Source organism: Petaurus breviceps, unplaced genomic scaffold (assembly GCF_028583685.1).
Source record: "Petaurus breviceps papuanus isolate PSGF00001 unplaced genomic scaffold, PetGlider_PUasm1.0 188, whole genome shotgun sequence".
Taxonomy (NCBI): Eukaryota; Metazoa; Chordata; class Mammalia; order Diprotodontia; family Petauridae; genus Petaurus; species Petaurus breviceps.
Window position 1 is genome coordinate 4,893,879 of NW_027185804.1, and position 23,339 is coordinate 4,917,217.

General features: G+C 40.7%; 1 protein-coding gene and 1 long non-coding RNA gene across 4 annotated transcripts in view; one reads left to right on the forward strand and one right to left on the reverse strand.

The window, feature by feature from the left end:
• Positions 1-23,339, reverse strand: part of LOC138163740 (uncharacterized) — a 255,265-nt gene that overhangs the window by 228,567 nt on the left and 3,359 nt on the right. The window lies entirely within an intron of this gene.
• Positions 1-23,339, forward strand: part of SWAP70 (switching B cell complex subunit SWAP70) — an 89,247-nt gene that overhangs the window by 22,141 nt on the left and 43,767 nt on the right. The window contains exon 3 of one of the 2 annotated variants that reach the window (XM_069091205.1): positions 20,541-20,714. The exons of the other annotated variant lie outside the window; for it this stretch is intronic. Within the exon in view, the coding sequence (XP_068947306.1) occupies positions 20,541-20,714 (174 nt within the window). The remainder of the gene's footprint in view (positions 1-20,540; positions 20,715-23,339) is intronic. 2 annotated transcript variants of the gene reach the window in all.

The following is a 23,339-nucleotide window of genomic DNA, read 5'->3' on the forward strand; positions in this document are numbered from 1 at the left end:
GAGGAGTCCCTGTGCTCCAGGGAGGTCAGGGGTATAACAGAGGGACCCCTCAGGTAAAAAAGGGATTGTACCTTGGAGAAGAATTCTGTAAACCAGTGGCCAAATTAATATTTATGCTCATGATTAAGAGGTAACATGCCTCTTTACCAGCTATCCATCATATTATAGCTACATAAAATTATATAATATACAACTTTGATGAATTCCAGTTCTTATTTTTCACTGGCTCTGTGATTTCATCAGTGTTGGGAGCTCTTGGTGAGATATTTCCTCTACTCATGGAGATTGGCACTGTCTATGCAAGTGGCACCCTTGGAGAGTTACCTCGGACACTGAGAAGTGAGGGGGCTCCTTGTGATCACACGGCCTTTACGTCCTAGAGGCGAGGCTTGGGCCTACATTGTCCTTACTGTGAAGCTGGCTTTCTGTCCGCTGTGCCCTGATGCCTTTTAGTTATCATTTATTGAAGTGAGTCGTGTGGCACCTATTCGGTGAGCTTCTTTGTATTTTGGGTTTCACTGTTGAAGTTCATTGGGACAGTGTTATAATCGTTATTTTCCAGTTATCTGTTCTTAAGAAAAATTGGAAAGCATAGCTGTATGTAACACCCAAGGGGGAATAGAGTATGAATGAGTCCTTTTGCTTGAGTATTTATTTTGCCATTCGAGGGTTAGGGATTCCCTCCTGAAATTTAAACCAAGAATTTAAACATATGCCTCTCTTTAAAACTTGAACAGTTTCTGAGTACAGATAATTGATAAATTAGTGAAAAAGTTATTCTTTAACAAGGCTTTGGTTGTTAAAATCTGGAAGCCTGGATGTAAGCATTCCTGATCTGAGAGTGTGGTCAAGAAAGCAAGACTCTGAGGCCAGTATTCTCTCCTTTGGTGCAGTCTCTATGTGTTACAAGTGGGAGTCCCTGGCAGACTTGAAAGAGAAGAATCAGAGACTAGGCAGAGGGAAAAGACTGTCAGGATCCCAGAGAGGCAGGCAGGTTCATATCAGATAAGTCAGCCTTTTATATGGAGCGGGGGGCGCTGCAGTGTTCAGGACTGGCCCTAGGAGACACAGTGTCATATGTACACAAGAGCTCCTGGAGGGCCTCACTGTCTATAGAGAATCTCACTTGCATTTTGACTTTGTGCTGGCTGTCCTCCCTGATGGCTGCAAGCACCTTGGATAAGCGTGCACCTTCCTGGCTCAGTCTTACTTGGGATTAAAAGCCTGAGCATCGTTGAACAGAACTGTCTCTGTTTCATCCTGAGAGGAATTTTGTATGATTTTGATGTTAGCCTTGTTGTTTTCTTCTGTGTTGGAGGAGAGGTGAGAATTTGCTTTACTTAACTTTTTTAAGCTAGTGGTAAAGCAAGATCATTTCTATACTTTTCAGTCAGTTGTGTGACTGTAAAGATTTATGCCACAGAATATCCCTTGTGAAAACTTGACTGTTTGTTTCTCATGCCTTCACCAAGGATAGTCTATGCACGTGTGAGTTAATTTCACAAAGATTTTGTAGAGATGGGAAAGTGGGCATGTGAGTTGGTAACTTATTGATATTTCCTCGGTTGTTGGGGGTGTGGAAGAGGAGGTGATATATACAGAGTATATAATTTTTTCCAAGCCTAAAATATTCTCTCCTTTTTCTGGTATTTTGAGGCTTGATCACCACAATTGTGTTCTTTTGTATAGATCTTTTCTGGCTATCCTTAGTCCAAGTATTTTTATCAGTTCCCTTTTTCCTCCCTCCTGCCTCATCGAGGATGTTAATGTTACAGTTACAATGTGATATTTCTGTTGTCGTTTATGGAGAAAAATGGAAACGTTGGCACCTTTGCCATTGTTTCGTTTATCCTCCTACCATTTTTGTCCTTAAATGTCCTTGTGGTGATCTGACTTAATTTAGTCTCTCTCTAAACTTTAGGTAAACTTGTTTTTCCTTCAGTTTCTTTTCTTGTTTTATGAAATGCTCTTCCATATTCATCTGTAACATGTTACACATTAATTTATATTCTAAACCATTTTTGCTGTTGACTTTTTGAGGGGAGCGAATATTTGCTGTCTAATGTGGTTTGTAGGCTCTATTGGTCCCCTCATTGTGGTGATTGATTTACGTTAATTAAGCATTCCCCAGAAATGGTGATAGTTCCTTTTGATGTTCTTTTTTTTTTTTTTACTACTAAAACTTACTACTTTGTTTTTAAAAAAAAATAGATCAGGTTGGAGTTAACTCAAGTGCCTGCTATATAATTTGGTCTTTGATATTTGGAATAAAAGTTGATTATACACAGACTGTTATTTGGAGATGATTTCTTTTTTTGTTTGTTAAAATATATTTTTTGTTTTCATGATGTTATTTGGTGTTTTCCATGTCTAGTGCTTTCTTTCTTGAAGGAAATATTGGTATATAGATATATGTAGACATGTATGTATAAATGAATATATGTGTATGAGCCTTCTTTTTATTACTAAAAACCATTTACTTCTCTTGTTTCTTATTTCTGAACCTTATATTCCAGTATTTTTGCTGTCATATGTACATACATTCACATATGTATTCATATGCCTGTATACCCTCCTATATAGACATATATATATTTCTTTTCCCTTCAATTATTTTCATACTGAGAAAAGTTTCATCAGTTACAATTATCGTTTTTCCATGTAGGAAAGTTATAGTTCAATTTTGATCAGTGGCTTATGATTTCTTTTCCCTGTTTACCTTCTCAAGCTTCTCTTGCTTCTTGTATCTGAATGTCAAATTTTCTATTCAACTCTGGTTTTTTCATCAAGAATGCTTGAAAGTCCTCTATTCCACTGAATGACCATATTTTCCCCTGAAACATGATACTTATTTTTGCTGGGTAGGTAATTCTTGGTTTTAATCCCAGCTCTTCTGCCCTCTGGAATATCATATTCCAGGCCCTTCGATCCCTCAGTGTAGAAGCTGCCAGATCCTGGGTTATCCTGATTGTGTTTCCACAATATTAAAATTGTTTCTTCCTGGCTGCTTGTAATATTCTCTCCTTGATCTGGGAATTCCAGAACCTGGCTATAATATTCCTAGGAGTTTTGTTTTTGGGATCTTTTTCAGGAGGTGATTGGTGGATTCTTTCAATCTCTATTTTGCCTTCTGGTTCTATATCATCAGGGAAATTTTCCTTGAGAATTTCTTGGAGGATGATTTCTAGGTTCTTTCTTTGATTGTGGCTTTCAGGTAGTCCAATAATTTTTAAATTATCTCTCCTGGATCTATTTTCCAGGTCAGTGGTTTTCCCATGATATATTTCACGTTGCTTTCTATTCTTTTATTTGTTTGGATCTATTTAACATCATCTTGATTTCTCTTAAAGTCATTAGCTTCCCTTTGGTCCATTCTAAATCTGAGGGAATGATTCTCCTCAGTGAGCTTTTGAGATTCTTTTTCCATCTGGCAAATTCAGCCTTTTAAGGCATTCTTCTCCTCCTTGCCTTTTTGGGCTCTTTTGCCAATTGAATTAGTCTATTTTTTAAGGTATGATTTTCCTTAGTCAGGCTGTTGACTCTCATTTCATAATTTTCTTGCATCGTTCTCATTTTTCTTCCCAATTTTTCTTCCACTTCTCTTATCTGCTTCTTAAGGTCCTCTATGGCCTGTAACCAGCTTATATTTTCCTTTGAAGCTTTTGGTGCAGGAGTTGTGACTTCACTGTCTTCCTCCTGTTCCATGCCTTGATCCTTTTTGTCCCCAAAATTGGAGTCTAATGTTGGAGTCTTCTGTTTGCTTTGCTTCCTTAGCCCGGTCATGTCGCCCCTCAGTCACATGACCCCTGGGCTTTTTGCCACAGTAGGACTCTGCCACCAGACAGGGGAGCTTTCATCCCAAACGCTGGGGTTTTCTCAGCTGCCAGAGGTATTAGATGGGTGCCCTCTCTGAGGTCTCCACACGCTCTGGCAAGCTGGTCACACACCCCAGGACCTCCACCCTAGACTGCAATCCAGATCCAAGCAGGTTAAAGCAAGAGTGATTACCCCTCAGACTGATTGCTTGGCCCCCCTACACTCTGCAGTGCCGGCTGCATGGAGGAGTCACAGCGGCTTCTCGCCCTGGGGGCAAAAGCCGATGCACTCCCAACTACTGGGTCCCAAAGTCCAGACTGCACTGACCTCTCACTTTGTCCTTCGCATCTATGTGTTGATAAATCTAGAAAAGGCCACAGCTGCTGCTGATTTGGAGTCCCTCCAGCCGGAGGCTGGTCAGGCCTGTCCTGGGGCTAAAGCCTTGGTGTGGGGCTGGCCGATTCCTGCTGGCCTGCCGGGCTGTCCTCAGTTTGTTCAGAGTCCCCTTTTACATGAATTGGGGAAGGTGGGAGCCGGAGCAGTAGGGAGGTCCTGCTTCTACTCCGCCATCTTGACTCTGCCCCCATTTTCTTTTCTTCTCCTCTGTCACCATTACTGTAGAATTCATCTGCTTAGGTCTAAGAGTGATTGTGATTTTTTTGTTTTGTTTTGTTTTATGGATTTGATGTGGTCAGAGAATTTATCCCCCAGTAAGTAGGCTCTTGGTGCTGAGCTTGTCTGCTCTTAGCTGGGCTAGTCCAAAGAAAGCAGATGGAATCTGTTGCTGAAACAGTACTAGAAGCCTTTTTAGTGTGATGGAAGCTTTTGGAACTTGTATTGTATGGATGGAGCATTCAAGAAGCCAGGGTAACCACCATACTTTGAAGGAACATCAGAAGGGAACTTGATGGAGGTCTATGCTGAAGGGGTCCTGCCCCCCATACAGAAACATAGTAATTTATGGTGGCCAGGTCTGTGTGTGTATGTGTTGTGTGTGTGTGTGTGTGTGTGTGTGTGTATGTGTTGGGTCATGATATTAATCGCAGATTAGGAGGCTACCTGTTGCAGTGGCAGAAGAAGAAGCACCTGGGGCCAAGAAAAATGACAGCAATATTAGAGGCTGAGAAGACTAATGGGAGCAGAGGCTAGTGAGGTGACCAGGACTGCAGAGGGGATCCACATCCCTCTCCTCTCCTGTAGTTTCACCATTGCTATACTAGTATACATCCTCAAGACCAGCCAATGGGTATATTATAGCAATAGCATTTTAACAAGCCTTCCTTTCTTCATTACCTCTTCCCCCAAATCCAATCTGTTCTTCAGTACTGTTGCAAGAATAATCTGTCTATTAAGTCATGCCACTGCTCCACTAAAAATCTATAGTGGTTCCTTGCTGGGGCAGATTTCAGAACTTCCCCTTCCCTATTGGTGCCGCCCCACCTTTCTTTCATTGGACACCTTTCACACCCTTGACACTTCTCCCAAACAGCTCTATTTCCTGCTTCTGGAAGGAACCAGGAAGCCTCCTGAAGGCCTCTGTGCCTTTGTACTGGATACTCTTGTCTGAACACTCAGCCTCCCTCTCTTTATCTGCTGAATTTCTGAACATCCTTTAAAGCTTAACTCACATGCTATCTCTTTCATGTAATCTCCCTTGATCGCCTTACTTCTTGGATCTCAGAGTGTTTTTCTGATCTTGAATATACTTAAGTATGTTTGTATATTATAATTATCAGTGTCTTATTGTCTTTTAAGATTATAGGCTTCATGGGGGCAGAGGATGAATTTCCTCTGAGATTGAATACTTTGCCCTATACTCTATACACAATTTGATTGGATGAATGGAGGGAAGGGGCAAAAGTGGCAGCAAAGTTTGTGGCTCTGTCGGGCAAGGTGACTGAAGGACAGAATTAGAAGGTGATGTGAACCTAACATACCTTATATATTTATGTCTGTTATTTCTGGCACCAAGATTCCTGACAGTAAAGTAGATCTTTTGGAATGGATCATCATAGTTATTACCATAGTGATTTACTGAAATTTCCTTAGATTATGTCAAGTTTCAATTTTTGGTTAGGTGGTCTTTTAGAACTTTGCCTGGCTCTACCATCTGCATTTATTCTGGTTCTTAAAAATAAAATTTTTAGTTATGAACTTAATAAACATAGAAAAGCAGACATTTCCACATACAAAGAATAATACCAAAATGTCTATGAAACTAAAACAGTTCTTTTTTCCTACTGCATACATTTATTGGGTGGAAGGCAGGTATAATTAAAATTTAATGCAGTAATTCCAACACTCCCTTGCTTACCTGTGTCCCCTTACCAATTTCCTTCTACTTTAGTTAAAAAAATGATTTCTTGGGGGCAGCAAGGTGGCATAGTGAATAGAGCACTGGGCCTGGAGTCTGGAGGACCTGAGTTCAAATCTGACCTCAGACACTTGGCACTTATTAGCTGTGTGACCTTGGGTTAGTCACTTAACCCCAAATTACCCTACCTCCCCCCCCCCTAAAAAAATGATTTGTTGATACTTGGCCTTACCACTTACTATCAGTTAGTAAACATTTATTAAGTACCTGCTATGTGTCAGAGTGCTAAGTGCTGGAGATAAAAGAGTCAAGACAGGTCTGAATGGGTAGCTCTGTGGGTCACATCCAGTTGTGGGTTTTAGATCAAGGGCAGACTGAGGAGGGAGCTTGCACTTGGGGGGTCATGAGGAACAAGTTCAGAATCAAGTAGCAGTTGTATAGCTTTGATCCCAGAAGATGTTAGGTCTCAATACCAACCTCTACTCCAGTTTGACACCTGCAGGTGAATAATCAGGACAGGAATCTCAGATCAGAAGGGAGCCTAAGGTTCTGCCACTCTGAACCTCCAGAGATTTCCAGCTGACTGATAGGGGCTGAGTCCAGTCAGGGGGCAAGCCCACAGGGGTATTGTGCAGACCCAGAATCAGGTCAGGAACTTGCAGAGCTCAGACCAAGAGGGCAGCGATCAGATTTTTTTCTTTCTTTTTTAAAAATAGTATTTTATTTTTTTCTCCCAATTACGTGTCAAGACAATTTTTAGCATTCATTTTTTTTTTTTTTTGCTTTTTTGGAGGGGGGAAGGAAGGGCAATTGGGGGTAAATGACTTGCCCGAGATCACATAGCTGGTGTTATGTGTCTTGATTCTGGATTTGAACTCAGGTCCTCCTGCCCCTAGGGCTGGTGCTCTATTCACTGCGCCACCTAGCTGCCCCCTAGCATTCATTTTTACAAGATTTTGAGTTCCAAATTTTTCTCCCTCCCTTCACTTCCCACTTCCTAAAATGGTAGGCAGTTTGATACAGGTTATACATATGCTATCATGTAAAATATATTTCCATATTAGTCACAGTTGTGAAAGAAGAAATAGATGAAAAGGAAAAAAAACATACAAAAAAGAATAAAGTAAGTGAAAAAGTATGCTTTGATCTGAATTCAGAATCCATCAGTTCTTTATCTGGATGTGAATAGCATTTTCCTTTTTGAGTCCTTTGTACAAGTACAAATCATTGGATTGTGTTGCTGAGAAGAGCTGGGTCATTCATAGTTGATCATCACACAGTGTTGCAGATACTATGTACAATGTTTTCCTGGTTCTGCTTATTTCACTTTGTATCAGTTCGTACAAATCTGCCTGTTCATTGTTTCTTATTGCACAGTAGCATTCCATTCCATTCATATACCATACCTTGTTCAACCATTCCCCAATTGATGGGCATCTGTAAAGCTAAGCATGAGTTTTCCAGAAGAATGCTACTGTGAACAGCTTTTAAGGTTCTAATTACATAGTATAGTGAATTCTCTATTCAATAAGAAATCAGAGGAAAACATTCACAGTAAATCAAAGTACAGCATTCACAGTGTTACAGCTTATCACAGATAATAAAAATACAGCATTCACAACAACTTATCACAGCAAATGGCCAGATAGTTTTCACCACAGTGGTCACACAGTTTGGACGAAGGTAGAGTCATTTAGTCAGTCACTTAGTAACTCAATCATTCAATCATCCTTAAGGAGGCTTGCCTCCTAAAGGGTCACAATATACAATAGTCAAAGTTCTCCGCTCATGGGGCACACTAAGTTACAGTATCAGTCACTACTATGTACTCTCTTAAAGAGTAGTTGTAAAATATACCAGTCCTCCACCCCTCAGTCACAAATAAGTTACAATCTTCTCAGTCAGTATACAGTATCCAAGTAAAGGCTTCTTTCAGCTTGACTCCGGATAGTCTCTCAGATTCCCTGGATCCCCTTGCATGGTCCCAGTTCCTACCTGGATTCACCAAACTGTCACCTGGGTTCAAAGGCAGACAGCTCCCAGTTCCTTGTCCAGCTCTCTGTGCTGTTCCTGTTCCACACTGAAGCTCAGTGTCCAGTCCACCTTAAATCCTTCGCAGTCTGTTCCCAGGAAGTCAAGGCTTAACAAAACCACAAACAGGTTCATACAAAGTACCAGTGTCACAGTTATGCTTCCTCAGTCTTCGGCAGCTTCCAGGAGAAGCTGGTAGCTCCCCAGCAGAAGCTCCGGCTGGTTCCCAGTCAAAATCACTTCACCCAGGTTCCCAAAATCAAAATCATTCTCTCCAGCCTGGACCTCTCTTCCTCAGCCTCCAGAACCTGGCTCTGAGAAGATCTGTCTGACCCAGCAGAGGCTTCTCCTTATATACACATGGCATTAGCTGCTTCCTGTTTCAGCCATTTCCTGTTTCAACCCCTTCCTGTTATGTCAGCAACAGGGGTTCATACCTTCTGTTTCTTTAACAGAGGCTTGATCAATTACTAAGTATTAAGTACCTGTTAGCTTTGCCAATATAAAGGGATCAAATTACATTATTACTACAGCATCCTTTCAATTTCCAATATTTTGCCACCATGAAAAGGGTTGCTATAAATGGTTTTGCATGTAGGTCCTTTTCCCTTTTTATGGTCTTTTTGGTATATAGTCCTAGGTGTGGTTTTGCTGGATCAAAGGTATGCACAGTTTTATAGCCCTTTGGGCATAGTTCCAAATTGCTAACCAGAATGGTTGGATCAGTTCACAATTCCATGAACAGTGCATTAGTGTCCCAATTTTCCTATATCTTCCCCAACATTTTTCATTTCCCTTTTTTTTTTTGCCATATTAACCAATCTAATGGGTGTGAGATGGTACTTTCCAGTTGTCTTAATTTGCATTTCTCCAAAAGTGATTTTAGAGCATTTCTTTATATACCCATAGATAGCTTTGATTTCTTTTTTTGAAAACTGCCTCTTCATATCTTTTGACCATTTATCAATTGGGGAATGACTTTGTATTATAAATTTGACTCAGTTCTCTATATATTTGAGAAATGAGGCCTTCATCAGACATATTTGCTGTAAAGATTGTTTCCCAGACTTTTGCTTTCCTTCTGATCTTGGTTGCATTGGTTTTGTTTGTGCAAAAGCCTTTTAAGTTAATATAATAAAAATTATCTGTTTTACATTTCATAATGCTCTCTATCTCTTGTTGGTCATGAACTTATAACTCATTTAACTGCTTCTTTAAGAATTTGGATACTATACCACTTAAAGCATAAATGTTTAGTATTTATATTACTTCATTGTCTATGGCATCTTTTAGCAAGATGTAGTTTCCTTCCTTATCTCTTTTCATTAGGTCTGTTTTTGCTTTTGCTTTGTCTGAAATCAGGACTCTCTTACCCCTGCTTTTCTTTTTACTCTCTCTGAAGCATAGTAGATTCTGCTCCAGCCCTGTCTGTTATTCTGTGTGTGTGTCTCTCTCTGCTTTGTGTGTTTCTTGTAAACAATATATTGTAGGATTCTGGTTTTTGCTTGCCTCTGTATTCTGCTTCTGTTTTATGGGAGTGTTCATCCCATTCCCATTCCCAGTTATGATTACTAACTGTGTATTTCCCTCCATACTCTTTTTCCTCCTGTTTGTCCTCTGTCTCCTTTCACCTTTTCCCTCCTTGACAGTATTTTGCTTCTGTCTGGTGCCCCCCACCACATCTGCCCTCTCTTCTGTCAGGTCCCCTCCCTCCCCTTCCCATCGCCTCCTCTTCTACTTTCCTGTCTGGTGAGATGGATTTCTGTATTCAACTGATTGTGTATATTATTCTCTCTTTGAGCTAATACTGATGAGTATAAGGTTCAAGCTGCGCCCATTGTCCGCCCTCCCATCTTTCCTGCCACTGTAACAGTTTTTTTTGCTTTTCTTCATGTGAAGTAATTTACTCCATTCCACTTCTCTCTTCCTTCTGTACCCACTGTATGCCTCTTTCTCATCCCTTAATTATTTTTTAATGTCATTCCCTCAAATTCACCTTATACCTGTTCTCTCTCTCTCTCTCTCTCTCTCTCTCTCTCTCTCTATATATATATGTATATATATATATATACATATATATATCTATATATTCCTCCTTACTATAATATGTAATGTAATGCCAAGGAAAGGCAACTCCCCAAGGTTCAGAATACCAGCATAGGTGCTCTCCATTTTATTCAGTGACAAACTAAGAACAGAGGGAATCAAAATATGACATCATTCCAAATACAGCATTTACTAAGCATGATTAGATAATCTCCAAGTACTACCCCACCCCAGGACCTTACATTCATTCAATCAATTACAAAGTCCCTGTTCTAATTACTACTCCACCCCTAGGCTGTACCTTCATTTAGTCCACCACAAAGCCCCTCTTCTCAAATGGAGATCAGTTTCCATTCTAAGTAAAGTACATTCATTTGTTCAACCATAGAACACAAAAAGGTCAAAAGTTCCCCACCCCTGGATCACAATTGAATCTGCCCCAGAGTTACATCAAGTTTAAGCACAGCACTTAATACCCAAATGGAGGTCTTTTCTTCATCTTGACATGAGGCAAGTTCTCAGCAATCTTTGTTCCTGGGGAGACAAAGCTTAGCAAGGCCACAAGATACATTGCCAGTCCCTTCATTAATTCATCCTCTGTCTGCAGAACAGTCCTAGGACCCCTGAAAACATTAGCAAAACCCTCTCCCAGGATTTCTGTAAACATACAACAAGAAAATCCTTCAGGGCTTCTGAACCAACAGAAAAGTTCCCAGACCCCTGCAACAACAGCACCGTCCTTCACCAGTGGACAGTATTCACTCTCTGTCTGCAGGACAGTCTCAGGAGCTCTTAACCAACAGCCAGGTTCCAGAACTTCTTCAACAACAGGACTGTCTTCACCAGTGGACAAATCTGGCAAAACAACATCAAAACAGACAGGCAAATCACTCCAGTATCTCTGCCAAGAAAATCCTAAATGGGGTCACAGAGAGTCGGGCATGACTAAACAAAAGAAAACTGCTTAGATCTCTTAGAACCAGAGTGGAAAGGGAAAATAAGAAAGAATCTACCTGTTACTTCCTGAATGAAACTCCTGAATGAAAATCCTCAGGAACATTATTGCCAAAATTCACAGCTTCCAGGTCAAAGAAAAAATAGTGTAAGTAGTCAGAAAGAAAGAATTAAGTTCAGAGGAGTCACAATCAGGATTACCCAGGACATAGCAGCCACCACTCTGAAGGAATAGAGAGTTTATAACAAGGTATTCTAAAAGGTAAAGGATATAGACATACAACTAAGAATAATTTACTCAGAAAAACTGAGTATACATGGGGAAAAGGACTTTTAGTGAAATAGAAGATTTCCAAGCATTCCTGATTAAAAGACCAGAGCCATGTAGAGGCTTTGAATTACCAACGCAGGAGTCAAGAGAAACATAAAAAGAGCTTATGATGAACTAAGGATCTTAAAATAAGAATTTTTGGAAAGGGTGGGAGAAGACCAGGGGAGGGAAAGATAGAGAAAATTATTTCATATAATCAAGCAGAAGTCTATACAAACAAAGAAGAAGGGTTTGGGGTATGGCTGGCACCTGAACCTTACTCTCATCTGAACTGGTAAGAAGAGAGACAGACACACAGACCTACACACACCCACACCCAAGTACAGAAATACATTTCATTTAACAGGGAAATAGGAGGGAAAGGGGAGAAAGGAGAGTGGAGAATAAGGGGGAGGGTAGATTAAGGGAAGAAGTTGTCTTAAAAACCAGCTAAAGTGGTTGGATCTTGAAGAGGAGCTTAAAAGAGAAGACAAGACAATAATTGGACATGCAACTAAAAAAAAATCTAGAAAACCAGCAAATTAAAACTCCCCAATTGTACACCAAAGTAGAAATCCTGAAAATCAAAGAGGGGGTTAACAAAATTGAAAGTAAAGAAAAAAAATTGAATTAAAATAAAACTAGAAGTGAGTGTGTTTTTTGTAAAAACAGTAAAACAGGCCATTAATTTGATTAAAAAGAGAAAGACCCTTAGTTTGCCGTGTGTCTGTGAACAGGTCATTCCAGTTTTAGAGCATCAGTTTCCTCACCTGTGAGATGGGTAATAACACTTGCATTACCTCTCTCATTGGGCTGTGAGGACAGTGCTGTGTCTGTCTCAAAGGCCTCTAAAGTTGTAATAATATCTGTCCATATGAATCTTCTCTCCCCTGTTTTTCCCTCCCCAATAACAGCCTCTTGTAAATTATAAATTCCTTAAAAAGAATTACCTCTCTTCCTCAGTATGCCCATATACTCAATGGGTGCCAACTAGATTAGTTTATTTTCCTGGTAATACCAATATTGTGTTAATATCATTAGGGGCAAATCCTAAAATGTGCCTTGTTTCAGTTCAGTTTCACCAAATCAAAGCCCTGATTATAACTGAAAAAGTAAATGTGGCGCTGCTTCAACGTTTCCAAAATAAGCCAGTATACATATCACTAAATTTAGAGGAAAGCTATTCACGAAAGGAGCTAGGATGGGATAAACAGTGAGACCTTGTTTGTTACTGCTGAACCACCTGGGGTGGAGGTTTGCCAGCTTTTCCAGCCACAGAAAAGCAGCCAAGGTTTCCATGGCATGGATTTAGATTGAGAAAAAATTAGTGCTTAGGTTTGAGAATTAGATGGAAAAAAAAGTCTACCAGTGACTGGAAATGGTGCCATAAAGTTTAATGGTGTTGTCAGTTGCCCAAAGAAAATAAGGAATAGAATTAAGCCTTTACATCCTTGTTAAAACTGGGACGTCTAATTAGCCTCTTTCAGAATAGTTGGTTTGTTTTTCCTGTTATGAAAGAGCTAAACTGGTAATCAGGGACTGCCCTCCAGATTAGGCTGTTGGGAAGACTGCTGAGGTGGTCAGTGCCCTTCAGAAGCTACTGTGTTCTATAGGGGGACAGCATATATACAGAATGAACTGTTGTGGTTTGACCACGTGAGTGTTGAGAAGGCTGAGATGTGAAAATAGAATCAGTAAGATTTGGAGATTGATTGGATATATTGTTGTTTGTCCTTCATTCTCGAAGAGAACCATGACATTAGGAAGGTGATGCCATGACTTCCAAGTGCGTTGGATTTAAGTGAGGAAGGGCTGTGCAAGCTCACCAGCCTCACTTTCTCCTCAGGAGCCATCTAGGTCCAGTGGCGAGATACAGATCAGGATGACTGGAGATGGCCCTGGATGCAGTGGGAGACCTTGGCCCTTTAAGCTAAGATCTTTAGCAAGTCTCAGTTTGATTGAGTTTGGATATGAGAGATTGGGGGTGGGGGGAGAATGAGGAGTTAGGATGACTGCAGGGTTGTAAGCCTTATAGGATTGGTGAGCTGAGTTTGCAGCATAGTGGTACCCTTGACTGACATGAATAGGAAAATAAAGGAGAGGGAGTGGATTTTGAGGAAAGATGAGTTCTGTTTTGGACTTGCTAAGTTTGGGGTGCCTGTGATACTCCGGGTGGAGATCTCCTGCAGGCAGCTAGAGTGCAGATCAGGAAAGAGACTTGGTTGGATATATAGGGCTGGGACCTGTTGGGATAGAGGTGATAACAGAGGAGAGTATTCAGGAGGAAAAGGTGGTAGACAGCATCATGCTGCAGAGATGTCAGGAAGGATGGCGCTTGAGACAAGACCATCAGATTTGATGATTAAGAAATCTCTGGTAATTTCAGTGTAGAGATGAGGCTGAAATCTAGATTTCAGGGAGTTGAGAGGGAGTACATTCCAGGCATTGGGAAAGAGGATTGACAAGGCATGATGACTGCAGATGGACATCTGTGACTGAGGAACAGAGAGCAAGCCCGTGTGTCTGTATTACCAAGGAGAACTGTCCGGTGAGGCTGGGAAGATCTTTGAGGACCAGATTCTGGTCCCGAATCTCTGTGACTTTGGGCTAATAATTTCTTCTGCCCAGTCTTTAAGTTGAGTTAAAGATCATAGGATTGGGGAGGCCAGGTAACCTGCACAGTGAGTACCGGCCCTAGAATCGGGATGACCTGGGATCGAATCCAGGCTCAGACGCTTAGCACCCACCCAGAAACACCTGGTCTTGTAACCTTGAGCAAGTTAACCCCAATTGCTTAAAGAAAAAAAAGATCATAGGATTTCAGGATTTGCCCAAAGACCAGGCTAAGTAGCCGGGATGGAGCGTGGTGGTTTCTCGTCCTCCTCTTCCTCCTAAGGTCCTTTCACCTTTCTCTGATTCTTAGTGACTTTAAAGATGTAGACACAGTGAGGGACAAGAAGGGTGTGAACTGCTTTAGAACCTAGAAGCCACAGGGAGGACATTTGGCCTGGCCTTGTTTCCAGCTATTTCCTTTAGAATAGTGTTAGCCCTCATACCCCCAGTTTAAACAAACGGAGGAAAAGGAACTCCACACTTTGGGCACTTGAGTAAGAAACTCGGAGCAGAAGGTGTGAATTAATATGAATGACTAAATCATGAAACTTAATGGATGATGCTTCTAACTTTTGAAAAGATATATTCTATTTTAACTTCCATTGAGATGTGTAAGGGTTTCAGGGGTGCGGAACCTGCAGCCTCGAGGCTGCATGTGGCTCTCTAGATTTTTCTAGTTTTGATTCAGTCAAAGGGCCATACTTGAGGACCTAGAGGGCCACATGTGGCTGTGAGGCTGCAGATTCGCCACCCCTGATTAGAGCATAAAAAAAGAAAATAAGAAAAATGAATCTTTCAAACTTCAGTGTGAAACCAGGTTTCACTGTTCACACCAGTACATGCTGTTGTTAAACAGCAGTTTGTTCAGAAAATTGATGGAATCATTAATTTTTAGAGTTAGGACACAGAAGTCTTCTGATTTCTTCCTACCCTGCCTGCACACATCCCTTTGGCAGCTTCTCTGATACTTGAGTCATATAGACTAGGGACAGAAACTCACAAGGACCTCTTTCATTTTTTGACCCCTCTAATTCTTGACTTTTCCTTGCTTGTCTTTAGGCAGACTCTGCCTTCCTGTTAACTTTGGCTCTCCTTTAACCTACAGAAGTCACATAGAATACAGTTTAATTTCTCTGACATGACATTTTTCTAGGTGTTTATAGACAGGATCATATTTTCCCCCAAGTATTCTCTTTTTCAAATGAACCCCTCCCCTCCCCAGTTGTCGAAAGCCTTTCCCTGGTGATAAATTGATTGGAAGCTATATACAGACCTATCTTTCAAATGAAGAAATACAGGTTATTGAGAGCCATTGTGAAAAAATGCTCTAAATCATTAATAAACAGAAATGCAAATAAAAGCAGCTCTGAGGTTCCATTTTAACCCATTGATTGGCAAAAGTGTTGGAACAGAAATATGACAAATACTGGAAAGAATGTGAGTAAACAGGCTTTTTAATGTACCATTAGTGGAACTGTGAATTAGTTGACCAGCCATTCTGGAAAGCAATTTGGAAATGTCATGTAAAAGTGTGACCCAGTGATACCACTATTAGGCATATACCTTACAGAGATCAGAGATAGAAAAAAACAGTCCATGTGTACAAAACTATTTGTTATGACATAGAACTAGAGACTAAGGGGATACCCATTAATTGGAGAATGGCTGAGTAAATTATGGCATATTAGTGTAATATAGTATTGTTAACTGTAAAAATGATGACATAATTTCAGAGAAGTCACCCACAATTCCAGAATGACATGCCACCTCCTGACAGAGGTGATTGATCAAGATACAGAATGAGATATACATTGCTGGACATGACCAGGGCAGTTCTTGTCTATGTAGACTTGTTACAAAGGTTTTGTTTTTCTTCTTTCTTCAGGTTTTTTTTTTTTTTGAGAGGAGGGTAGGTGAGAGGCAGAGAAAACAAATGCTTGTTAATTGAAAAAATAAATAAAAAAAATTTAAGAGAGCATTCTTAATGTCCCCTGGTTCTACCCTGGTTGGTCAGTGTTCTTCTTCAGATGGGTTCAGAACTTGGTATGATATTTCTAGTGTGGTCTGACCAACTCCGAGTATGGGGACCCTGTTATCACACTTATTCTGATCACTCCTTCTGTTACTATAGCCCAAGATTGCATTATCCTTTCTGGCTGCCCTCTTATATTTTATATTGCAGCCCCTGAAACTACCAAATCCTTTTCTTCCTCCTCTGCTGTTAAAACTTCTCTCTGCCTATCTTGGGGAGGGAGGAGAAAGGGGCAGGGGAGAAAATTTAAAACTTATGGAAGTGAATATTGAAAACTAAAAACAAATCAACTTAAAAAAAACCCAAAAATTTCTCTCTGGTTGAGTCCAAGTTCAGGACTTAAATTTGTCTCTGTTTCATCTTGCTAGTGTATTACGTACTTGCAGATTCCTTTATGTGTTGGGATTTTCATGTGTTAGCAATTTAGTTTTATATAATGGGCAAAGTCTTTGAAGGAAAGGGCCATGATTTTTCTTTGTCATCTATAATGCAATGTTCTACTGGTCTAGGGGTGTCATTGGGAAGTAGCAGTGTTGTAAGAAATAAAAAAGCATCAATAAAACACTGATTTAAAAAAATGCTTTGCCAGCTTTCGTTTTAAACTAGATTGATCATATTTTTTATTTAGTTATACACTCACATTCATATACATATATACATATACACACATGCATATATATATATATAATATACATACACACACATCCACGTATATATCTCTCCCCTCATTTGTAGTACTATGTCTGATTTTGTTGTCTTGGCCTCCTTGCCTTTCTAGTTTAGTGACAGCATGATGCTGAGTGTACATAACTGAATTTTACATACTGTACAGTATTATTTGGTGTTGAAAACTGACTTCAGAGTTGTACTTTTGAAGTAGCAAGGCACCCTGGAGAGAGATGGGAGGCAGCATGCACCAGGTGAGTCTGTCTCCTCACCTGCTGCCTCCTCCCAGACTCTTAATGGAGAGAGGCCAGAACCCTGAACCCAGCAGCCTTGGGAGTAGCAGTGTTCCTCAGACCATCTGTAAGCTCTGCTTCCATCCCAGGCCCCAGGGCTGTCATTGAGAGGAGCTACCACTATAGAGAAAGAGTCTGCCTTCTTTACCATAACTCTCATCAGAACAACTGCCACTGAAGGGCATTTACATTCAACAGACCTGGGAGTGGTAGCACCCCTTTTAACCCTGCCCCCAGAGCCAAAATGCCAGGAAGCAACTCTTGTGTTGCCTTCCTGGGATGATCCTTCCAGCACAACAACTCCCTCCACCGCCCCAAATCATCATCCCAGGGGAGCAAGTCCTGGGGAGATGAGATTGAACACCTGCTTCTGCACATCCTGCTGCCCTGCCTCTGGGGCAGCTGCAATGGTATTTGGCCCAATATTCCATTACATTTATGCCCCAAATTGTTCAGCCATTCACCTGTCCCCCCCCCCCCACTTTGTTTCTAAATTTTTTATTATCATAAAAAATAATACCAAGAATATTTTGTTATTATGAGGCCTTTTCTTTCTTTTCTGTCACTGGCCTCCTTGGGGATATATGCCAAAAGTAGAATTGCTTGGTCATTGGAATAATGCAAGAAAAATCACTAAATTTAGTTTCTGGAAATTTGTTTTTCAGCACTTTTGGACCAATTCACAATGCTACCAAAAGTGTGTTTAATGTCCCTTCTTCTGTATTCTGTTGTAGTTTCTCCAGAATTGATTATTTCTGTCTTATATCCTTGCCATTTTGAGGGGGGAGAGGTAAAACATTTCTTATATTAATGGTTTGGATGAGTTGTTCATGTGGTTGTTGGTTACTTAAAATTCTTCTTTTGGAAACTTGTTTGTATCCTTTGGCCATTGAAAAATGGGCTTATATTTGTGTCAATTCCTTACTTTTTGGTTATCAGACTTTTTAAAAATTTTTGATGTAAATATATTTTTCCCTATTGAAGAATTTATCTTCTTATTCTAGCCGCATTAATTTTGTTTATGTAAAACCTTTTAAATTTTAGGTAATTTAAATTGTTTATCCTTTATAGTCATCTCTTTCTTGTTTGGTTAAAAATTTTCCCTATAGCCATTATTATGAAGCATACTTTTTTTTTTAAAGCAATCAGGGTTAAGTAACTTGCTCAAGGTTACACGGCCAGTAATTTCTGGGTGTGGTGTTGAGTATCTGAGGCCGGATTTGATCCCCAGGTCATCCTGACACTGGAGCTGGTGCTCTTACTTGCTGAGCCACCTGGCCACCCCTAATGAGGCATACTTTTAAAAAAATGATTTGAACATTTAATATTTTGGTTGAGTATACATTTGGAACTTATTGTGGTATATGATCTAAACCTAATTTCTGCTGAGCTGATTTCTATTTATCCCTGAAATCTATAGGCAATTTGGGCCACTTTCCATTTTTTGAACATTTTTTTTGCTTTTCTGTTTCTGCGCCTTTGTCTTGCTGTTCCATCCTCTCTGGCTGGTCATGCCATTCCAGCCCTCCATCTGTATTTATTGAAGTGTTATCTGCCTCTGAGCCTAGTTCAGATGTTGCCTCCTGATGGCTTTCCCTGGTCCTCTTGTCCAGAAACAACTGTGGTTTTCCCTAACCGTTTTTGCACTTTATATCCACTCTTGTGGCACATTGCACATTCCTAGGCTCTAAGCATCTTTTCTTCATTAGATAGTCATGGAGTTGGGAGGGACCTTCATCTATAGTCCTCATTTTACAGAAGAGGAGATTGAGGCCCACACTTTTTTTTTTAAAAGCAATTGGGGTTAAGTAACTTGCTCAAGGTTACACGGCCAGTTATTTCTGGGTGTGATGCTACCGTGTTTCCCCGATAATAAGACACTGTCTTATTAATTTTTTTGGAAAGAAAAACACCAGAGGGCTTATTTTCAGGGGAGGGCTTATGTTGTCCTGCTTCAGCTCTCCTCCGCGGCACTGCTCTCAATGGCACCAGCAAGCAAATCACTGGGGAAGAACAGGATGACGCGCTCACTGCTGCAGCTCTGATTGGATGCAGCTCGGAGCGCGGCATGTGTTTCACAGGGGACAGGGACGGTGCATACAGAGGGTACCTTAATGTAGCGTGTAGCGCAGGGGATCACCTTCACTACAGTAGCAATCTCAATAGGGCTTATTTTTTGGGGAGGGCTTATTTTAGAGGAATCTTACACAGTAAGGGGAGGGCTTATTTTCGGGATAGGTCTTATTATCGGGGAAACACGGTAAGTATCTGAGCCCGGATTCGATTCCCCAGGTCATCCTGACACTGGGGCTGGTGTTCTTACTCACTGTGCTACCTGGCCACCCCTGAGGCCCACACTTTTAAAAGTGCTAAGGAGCCAAGCTGGGATTTGGCTCCACAGTCTCTGACCCTAAATCCAATGTGCTTTCCAGTCTGTACCATCTTTCCTTCTGTGTTCAGTCCATGGCCTCAGTGATGCCTAATCAGACCTCTCTGGTTCATTGTGATTTCGGCCTTCATGGCACACATTCTCCTTTGGTGATTAATTATGGAGTGCTTTGTGACAGTTTTGGGATTGTTTAGTGTTATGTAATGACTTGTATCGTTATTTAATTTCTTGTGTATTTAGGCTTTTTTCTCCACAACCAGGTAGTTTCCTGTGGTCAGGGACCCCAGTGTGCTCTGTAAATGGTTTATTAAGAAAAGTTCTGTAGATAATATAAATTGTGAAGCTTTGTTAGAATTTATTATATAAAGTGATGAAAATATCAGAGAGGTTCAGGTTAGTAGTATTGATGGTAGCCTTCTTATTCCAGTTACGTGAAGGAGGAAAAGTAGAGGGGGCATGGAAATAAACAGAGCACATCAGGTCTTCTAGGTGTGGTGGTGGTGGTAGAAAGTCCAGGGAGGGCGATGGTCTTTGTTTTTTTAAACTTGGGTTCTCTGTTTCTTAATCAGTTGGGAAATAAGTGGATTTAGACCATTTTCTCAACCTGATCCCTGTTTATAACATTGGCTGTCGTTCTGAGAGTTCTTGCAGAACTGGGAAGGAGGAGTTCTAGGTCCCATGTTGTGATGTTAACATATCTCTCCCATCACCAAAAGGGTCTAGCAAAGTTTCTTTCTTTTTTTTTCTTTTTGGAGGGGAGAAGGTAGGGCAGTTGGGGTTAAGTCACTTGCCCAAGGTCACACGGCTAGTTTTGTGTTCAGTGTCTGAGGCTGGATTTGAACTCAGGTCCTTCTGACTCCAGGGCCGGTGCTCTATTCACCGAGCCACCTAGCTGGGATCAATGTTTTATATGAATCAACAGTGTTACAGGGGTGGAAGGGTTTGATGCCTCACTTGTATCTAACACACCATGTACAATCTTGGTCAAAGCACCAGTACTGGCATGTATACCTGGACTTATTTTTGGCTGTGCTTATAGTGGTTTTAAATGTTTTGTACTTTTCCTTCCCTTTTAGGTTCAAGGAAACTTTGACAAGATTGAGTTTAATAGGATGTGTTGGACGCTTTGTGTCAAAAAAAATCTCACCAAAAGTCCCTTGCTCATCAGTGAAGAAGATTCATTTAAAGTATGGGTTATTTTCAACTTTTTATCCGAGGACAAATACCCGTTAATTATTGTACCTGAAGAGGTAAGGGGTAATTTTGAACAATGTGTATGAATGAGCATTCTTATCATGGTAGAGTAATAGAATGTTACAGGTGGAATGGGGACCATGTGACAGAGAAGGAAATTGAGTGTTCAGAGAGGTTAAATGAATTGTGTCAGGTTACCTCACAAGTTTGGTGGCAGAACCCAGATCTCTTGATTCAGGCCCAAAGAAACAAAAAACAAAACAAAAACTGGCGGTAGTTTGGTAGACACAAATTAGAAACATTGTGGATATGGGGAAAAAAGCCTCTGGACTCAGCTTATTGGTAAGAAATGCAGAATTTAGCCAGGCATCTGCCTCATATAATTGCAGATAGTCTTTTACTGGGGAAGGCCAAAATGGAATGCTGTGGGAAAGCTAAATTCTTCTGTAGGTTGGCAAGCAGGGTGGGACTCTTTTTCTTCCTCTTCTAAATTGCTGCAATTATAGAAAAATCCATTTCTGATGCCCAAAATGTCTTTCTGCAAGACGAGGCATTTTTAGCAGACATAGCTTTCTGCCTACTTACATGTTGACTGTGTTGTACAGAAGTCAGCAAGGATTATCAGAGGGAAATTTCTTTTAAGATTGTCTTAATCTATTGAATATGGGTCTACCACATAGTATTTTAAGTTCCAGGATGATATTTTGCTGAAATATGGATTATAAAGAGAGGTGATATTGAAAGGCAACTGGCATTGGCTTCATAAAGACTGGGTTCAGGTCTCACTTCACACATCTGCCAGATTGTGTGACCCTGAGCAAGTCACTTAATCTGTCAGTGCTGCTAAAGGCCAATTAAATCCAAATGGAAACAGGGACCACTAAACCATGCTGAAGGATCCCTGTGGGCCACATATTGCCTCAGAACACCACACATTAACATTGGCTATGTTCGGTCGCACTTTTCCTAGTTTGTTAAGTATTTCCCTGCATTTGAATCTGGTTTGGGGCTCTTGGGAGTGTTGTGCGCCACATGGAGTGGCCAGTGTTGGACACCTTTCCTAAAGCATCTGCTGTTGCCTCCTCTCCCAGGGAAGTCTTGAAAATGCATGTGTTTTTTTTTTAAGCAATCGGGGTTAAGTAACTTGCTCAAGGTTACATGGCCAGTTATTTCTGGGTGTGGTGCTGAGTATCTGAGCCCGGATTTGATCCAGGTCATCCCGACCCTGGAGTTGGCGCTCTTACTCGCTGAGCCACCTGGCCGCCCCGCATGTGTTTTGCTGTGCCTCAAAGGTAGGACGGAGGTAGTGTGTTTGCCTGTGCAGTTCTGGGTCCTTTTCCTTTTTCCTGACAAAACACAAACGAGAATTGGGTTTTCCTGGCTGTCTGCTTGATGTTGTCCTGCTTGCTCTGAGAAATCCCATGGCCCTCTATGGCTCTTGTTGTCTCTTTGAGGCACTTGTCAGTGACAACATATTTTGGAGGAGGACTCTTTTTGTTGTCCCCCGAAGCAGAAGGAACATTAGGGAGAGGAGACAGCCAGGATGCACAGCTCTCCGAACACCGGCACTGCCCTCAGAGTCATGGGGGACAGACAGGAGTGGCTTTCAAGGCCAACCAGCCAGCCCCCCTTTGACTAGTGATGAAATTGAGGCCACCAGGGGATAAATGACAAGTTCATTGCCACTTGGGGAGCGAGTGATGGAGTTGAACGTGGCTCCTTTGACTAAAAGCTGCTACCACTGTGTTAGTGTTAGGGTGGTTAGCTATTTAAAGAACTTAGATTTCTGAACTTAACCTGGGATAACCAGGAAAGATCATCATAAATCAGAGCACGAGATTCTTTTGATTCTTTGACACTTTGCATCTTACTGTGTTAATAACAAAAGTGCTTGTGCGAGGTCTGGGCTTTTAATAAATGTTGGTTAAATTGAATTGTATGTGTACCTAAGTGGGGAAATGGAAAGTGGGATGGATGCTAGGGTTTTTTTTTTTTTTGCCAAAGAAAATTTTTTTAATCTAATGAATTGGGGTGATGTATAGTATTGTATATAGAATGCTGAATTTAGACTCGAGAACCTATGTTCAAATCCAGATTTGATATTTATGTTTAGTGTGACCTTTGTTTAAATTATTTCATTTAATCTCTATGGACCACAGTTTCCTGATCAGTAAAACAAAAGGCAAAGGAACTTTTGAAACTTAAATCTTATGATCCTATGAATGTTAGTAAGGGACAGCTTAAGAAATATCTACCCAGCCACCATGGGGGAGGGAGGGGGACAAAATGTGAAATTCAAGGAATTGTGGAATTGAATCCTGTAAACTAAAAGGAAACAAACAAATTAATAAAAAAAAAATATCTACCCAATAGAGCACTGGCCCTGGAGTCAGGAGGACCTGAGTTCAAATCCAGCCTGAGACACTTAACACAAAAACTAGCTGTGTGACTTTGGGCAAGTCACTTAACCTCAATTGCCCTCCCAAAAAAGGCAAAAAATAAATATCTACACAGAGGTGGTTAAAAACCCCCCCACAAAAACCCCCAAGCCCTACCTGTAATGCTAAGAGAGATCTGTGATGATTTAAAAATTGAGTTTTATAAGTATGTATTAAATATACCAGATTTATTGGATAATTTATGTTTTTCTAGAAATTGGAAGAAAATAGTGTTACCATGAT